This window comes from Nematolebias whitei, chromosome 3, assembly GCF_014905685.2.
Source record: "Nematolebias whitei isolate Nwh7 chromosome 3, NemWhi1, whole genome shotgun sequence".
Taxonomy (NCBI): domain Eukaryota; kingdom Metazoa; phylum Chordata; class Actinopteri; order Cyprinodontiformes; family Rivulidae; genus Nematolebias; species Nematolebias whitei.
This window is the reverse complement of record NC_056500.1, coordinates 5,226,615-5,232,543: the sequence shown is the minus strand read 5'-3', so window position 1 is coordinate 5,232,543 and position 5,929 is coordinate 5,226,615. Positions and strand designations below refer to the sequence as shown.

At 40.2% G+C, this 5,929-nt stretch overlaps 1 protein-coding gene across 1 annotated transcript in view; it reads right to left on the bottom strand.

Annotated features, from left to right (window-relative positions):
- Positions 1-5,929, bottom strand: part of dusp22b (dual specificity phosphatase 22b) — a 12,581-nt gene that overhangs the window by 6,095 nt on the left and 557 nt on the right. Inside the window, exon 3 of the mRNA XM_037674461.1 lies at positions 1,714-1,796. Within this exon, the coding sequence (XP_037530389.1) occupies positions 1,714-1,796 (83 nt within the window). The remainder of the gene's footprint in view (positions 1-1,713; positions 1,797-5,929) is intronic.

Here is a 5,929-nt window from a genome sequence, read left to right as displayed (position 1 = left end):
TGGTATTTTTAGTTAGCCCTTGACTACTATTAGCTAGCCTTTTGATATTTTTTGCTTTTAGCTATCGTTTGCTATTTTGATTTTAGCTACCCTATTGCTACTTTCAGCCTTTTGTTACTTTGCTTTTAAATACCCATTTGCTGCTTTTAGCTTTTAGCTATCTTATTGCTACTTTAGTTACCCCTTTGCAACCTTTAGCTTTGCTACTATTGGTTAGCCATTGACTATTATTAGCTAGATTTTTGCTCCTTTGGTTTTAGTAACCAAAGGAGCAAAAGCTAATCTTTTGCCACTTTTAACTAGCTTTTTGCTGCTACTCTTTTCTGCTATATTTTTAGCTTCCACTCAGATTCACACTAAACGCTGCTCCAGTTGTAGCAAACGCACTTTTCTCAGATTTTGCTGTTAAAAACGGCTGCACCTCCTTATTTTTGCAGTATGGTAATTTAAGCCACACTCTGACCGCTGAGACTTGATGGTTGCAAATTTTACCTTCCTCTCTCAGGAACCATCACCCTATCTTCCAAGAAATTGATCAGTCAGCGCTTTGACTGTTGGGTATGCAAATGAAGCGCCCCATCTGGCCACTCGGGCCAACACAGACCTGAGTCATGCTCAAGCCACAAACCTCAGAAAACAAACCGAGAAGCTGCATCCTACGTTTAGATTAAGATTACGTTTAGTGTTTGGGATTAACATGAAGCCAAGCAGCTGCCAGCAGAGCTCAGAAACTGCACCCAGACGTCATTTCAAGTCCAAGACCTCGTCAAAGTCTTGGTGGTTGACCAGTTTGGGTAGTGATACCGTGTAATACAGGTTGCTGTTTCTCTTCGCTGTTCAATGAAACAATCTGGAGAAAGTGTACAGAAAACTCTGAGCACTTTTCATGACTGCTTTCAGCAAGAAAAGATGAAAGTTGTGAAAGCAGACGGCGAGGGTGTCGGGCGGATTCAGTATTTTAGAAAAATGAGGACGACGGCGGAGACATTTTCAGCTGAATACTTAAACACAAGATGTCTTTCAGTCAACTCCAAGGATTAATGTGCTTTCCTGCATTTTTCTGCACAAATCTTTACATTGAAAAGCCAGAAATGTGTGTGTGTGTGTGGGGGGGGGGGGGGGGGGGGGGGGGGGGGGCAGTTCCACTTACACAACAAGCTGCAGAGCTAAAAAAGCTTTTCATGAGAAGCACAAAGCAGCTGCATCAGCTGAAAATACCAGTTTTCACATGCGAACTACAATTTCACGTGATATTACAGCTTCAGTAGGAAAAGTGTGTATTTAGTGAAAAGGTAAATTCCAGCTCTTATGACTGAGAAAAATGAAGATAAGAACTTTCATTCTGTTTGAAGTGGTTTGTTTCAGCAGCAATCTGACTTTCATGTAAGGAAACTTTATTTATTAATAAAATAAAGGGAAATAATACCAGAGAGGCTGAAAGATCAGAACAAAATGCATCCAGTTTTGACTTAATCAGCATAAAACCATATTACGAGCTATTTTAATTTTTGTTTTAAAGAATTTAAAGGAAGAAAAAGTCATTAGTTCTGTGGAGACGTGGTGGCACCGCTGAGGCCTCACGCTTTCAGAATGAGTGCTCATCTGCAGGGACGGTGAGTGGAAGCAACACTCCTGCGCTCAGACAACGTTGTGTTCTTTAAAGATGGGCTGGGGGGGTCAAGGGGTCGCGAAGGCCGATAGGAGCCGCCTCACCTCCAGGATGGGCGCAGCTGCGTCGTGGATGGACAGGATGTGGGTGATGTTGTGCTGGGCCAGCAGCTCCGCGTCTCGTGCATCTGCGGAGCGCAAGAGAAAATCAAGAATTTGAAAGCAGCCAATCACACGTCTCCTCGTTTAGGCCCCGGCCTAAATAAAGCCTTTTCTGCCCAGCGATAACCCCCCTCCCGAAGAGCCTTCCAAGCAAATATGGCTTCATGGCTTCAAAGTTTTACTCTTGTTTTGAACTGAAAGAAAAACCGGAAAACCAACGTTTCTAAAAAGGTGCAACAGCTTGGCCCAAAAGCAAGAAACTGTAATTGTTTTAATCAAATTTTGTTCTTTAAAAGGAAGCCAAATGTTTTCTACCTTGGACAGATGTGCTTTGAGCTTTTTTTTGCTCATGCTTTGCAAGTTTGCAGAATGCTGTCGATGCCACCAATACAAGACGGAGAGGAGCTGCAGATTTGAGCTCAAACATGTTTTATGTCGTTAGAGTTAACTCAAGTCCGTTTAAATATGAAGCACATTTAAAATGCAAGACAAATGTAGAGATAAAGACAGCAACAAAACAAATTAATTAACTCTGGATGACTCACACTGGATTATATATATCGATGAGAAGAAATGTTTTTAAAAGAGATTTTAAAATCAGGAAGTGAAGAGGCCTGGCTAATGTTGAGGTCAGATTGTTCCAAAGTTTGGGGGGCCACGACTGAAAAATCCCGATCTACTCTGAGCTTCAGCTGGTTTATGGGACGACTAAAAACTGATGAAATCTCGTGTAGGAACATGGCTGAAGGGAGTCGGAGAGATATGAGGGTTCAAGGCCATTTAGATATTTAAATGTGGTTTTAAGATAAATCAGACAGTCATCTGCATAACAATGAAAAGAAAAACTGTTTCCTCAAACGATGAGTACAAAATTCAAAGGAAAAGAGAAGTTGTCAGATCACTTGTGAAGGAAGGAAAACCACTGAGCACTTTATGACTGTAATAAATATTTTAAATAAAGCACCAAGTTTAAAGAGACTAAATGTATTTTTATTTGCTTGCTGTAATGAGCCTGTTTCACGTTAGATTGACACAGACTGGAAGCGCTAAAATGGCTCCACCTCTTGCGCTTCGACAATTATTAGCTTGTTTTTGACCAAGAAGATTGTGAGCGGTTGTTTTTTGTGTCGAAGATCAACAATGTTTGTTTTGTGGATGTTTTTGTATTGAACACTTTTTGAATTTATCGTGTCCTGGATGACTGAGAATCTTCACCAGCATTTTGTGGATGCTGTTCAAGAATATAAATGATTTCTTTCTTAGAAAATCTCAGAATATCTAAGTTTCCCTTTTGTTTGCCCTCTATAATATGTAAATATTGAATAATGAACCATCCTCATACACCAAAGGTAGTCATGGTGTTCCTCAAGGTTCAGTACTTGGAGCAGTACTCTTTATGTTATATATGCTTCCATTAGGTAAAGTTATTAAACAGCATGGGATACATTTTCATTGTTATGCTGATGACACATACAGTTATAGTTGTCCATTAAACCCAATGAATCCAATCAGCTACTTAGACTACAAGCATGTCTTAAAGACATAAAAACCTGGATGAACCTTAATTTTCTGCTTTTGAACACAAACAAGACTGAGGTTTTAGTTTTTGGACCTGAGCATCTTAGGTATTAGTTTTTTTAGTCTTTATTCCTCCTTAGATGGCATTAATCTGACCTCCAGCTCTAATGTTAAAAAGCTTGGTGTTATTTTTGATCAGGACATGTCTTTTATCCCCCACATTAAAAATGTTACTAGAAACGCCTTCTTCCACCTGCGCAATATCACTAAAATTAGAAACATCTGATCTAAAATTCAAATTCAAAAATACTTTATTAATCCAAAAGGGAAATTATTTGTTGTTGTAACTCATTATCCTCATTTCATTAAGAGTTGTTATAGATGCTGATGGCTGTAGACAGGAAGGATCTCTTGTAAAGGTCCGTCCCACAGTGGATCCTAAGAAACTGGCTGCAGATGCCGTCCACCCAGACTCGGCTGGCCTCTCGGTTCCCCCAAGCTGTAGGACCACCCAAATGCCGAGCAGAACTCCTCCCAGAGTGATGGCCACTCCTCCCAGCAGCCTGCCGAGCTCCTCGTCGCTGCGGACAGACAACTGTAGGTGCCGAGGGATGATCCTGTCCTTCTGCTGTCATGAGCCGTGTTTCCTGCTAGTTCTAGGATCTCAGTGGTCAGGCACTCAAGCACAGCTGGCAGGTAGATGAGAATGCATCCACAGAACATCCTTTTCAACTCACTTGTAATTTGGGGCTGTAGTTGAGATATTATTTGAGCTTTTGAGATGTTAATCAGCTGCTGGTTGTAGAAAACTGCCTTGTTGCCATGGTTACACATCATAACAAATATCCAAAACTAAAAAAAGTTTCAGTAAAAATCCTTCCAGCTGCACAGCATCTGATACCAGAGGAAACAATCATCCAAAAAATGTGATTTACATCCAGAAAAAGAGAAATTTATGTTTCCAAAAGCAAAATCTCAGAATGAAAAAATGATGCAGAAAAACTGGTCCATTCATTTGTCACGTCTAGACTGGACTATTGCAATGGTTTATTATCTGGGTGTCCAAATACTTCTTTAAAAAGGTCTTCAGTTGATCCAAAATGCTGCTGCCAGAGTCTTAACTGGATTTAGTGGGAGAGATCATATTTCTCCAGTTTTAGTTTCTCTTCATTGGCTCCCTGTCAAATCCAGAATTGAATTCAAAATCTTACTTCTAACCTACAAAGCCCTCAACAACCTAGCTCCATCTTATATTACAGATCTTATTGTTCCATATTTTCCTAACAGAGCACTTTGCTCTCAGACTGCAGGTTTACTTGTGGTTCCTAGAGTTTCCAAAAGTAGAATGGGAGGAAGATCTTTCAGTTATCAGGCTCCTCTCTTGTGGAACCAATTTCCAGTTTCTGTCTGTGAGACTGACACATTGTCCAGTTTTAAGACTGGGATTAAGACTTTCCTATTTGGCTTGTTATGCTTGTCTTTCCTTTTTGATAAATCCTATAGTTAGGGTTGGCTTGTCACAATGTCTTAAGCTTAAATGACAAATTTACCTATTTTCTTAAAATGAATTGTTGCGAATAGTTTTCATTAGACACTATTTCTGTCTCAACATGTGATTCTTCACCTGCCATTGTGTAGCTGTTCCCAGTCGGTCGAAGCAGACGGACGCTTCTCCTGATCCTGGTTCTGCTAAAGGTTTCTTCCTTATGAGGGAGTTTTTCCTTCCCACTGTCGCCTTCATGCTCAAGATGAGAGTTCTGTGATGGAGTTAAACTCAAAGCAGTCTGCTCCTCACATAAATAAAGTTAAATTATTATTTTTATATATGAATGTGTATGTTCAGTGTCCTGAGACGACTTCTGTTGTGATTTGACGCTATACAAATAAACTGAATTGAAAATGATTTTTAAAAAATCACTTCTTTTCTTCGGTTAAATGTAATTCACGTTGTTGAAATGACTTCTTAAAGTGGAAAAACTCAGATGGTAAAATTGTTTTTCACAGACTCGGCTTGTTTCCATAAAGTTTTGCTTCTGAAGTATCCCTTAAAATGAGTGCATGTGCAAGTTTTAAACAACAATCTCTTTTGATCTGTTAGCACTCAGAGGATGACCCTCAACTGCCGCCACACCAAACTTTAGCTCAATATCTGTAGAAATGTCTGCGTTAGAGCCATACAATGACGACTGTTTATGAGTTGGAGTCAAAATTGTCCCATGGTTCATGACATATTTTGCTAACAGACCCACCAATCTACTATTAGCCTTGAGATTTGACTACAATATGCACAACGTCATTATTAAAAATTATTTTAGACAAACGTAGAATAAATCAGCACGTAGTTCCTGTGACGGCGGTTTCCAGATGCAGTTACAAAAAGCCTTCCATGGGTTTATGACTTTGTGGTTATGATTCTAAACGAGCGTTTCTTTTGAACAAAAATCAACTTGATGATGATCACCGCTTTGTGGAAACATGAGGAATGGAGTTCACATGAAGGGACACCCCCACAGTGTGGGACATCCCCTCCCACACCCACGCTCGTGCATTCACGACAGCCGTCAAGAGTCATGTTTCCCCCAGCTGCTCACACACACACACACACACACACACACACACACACACACACACACACACACAC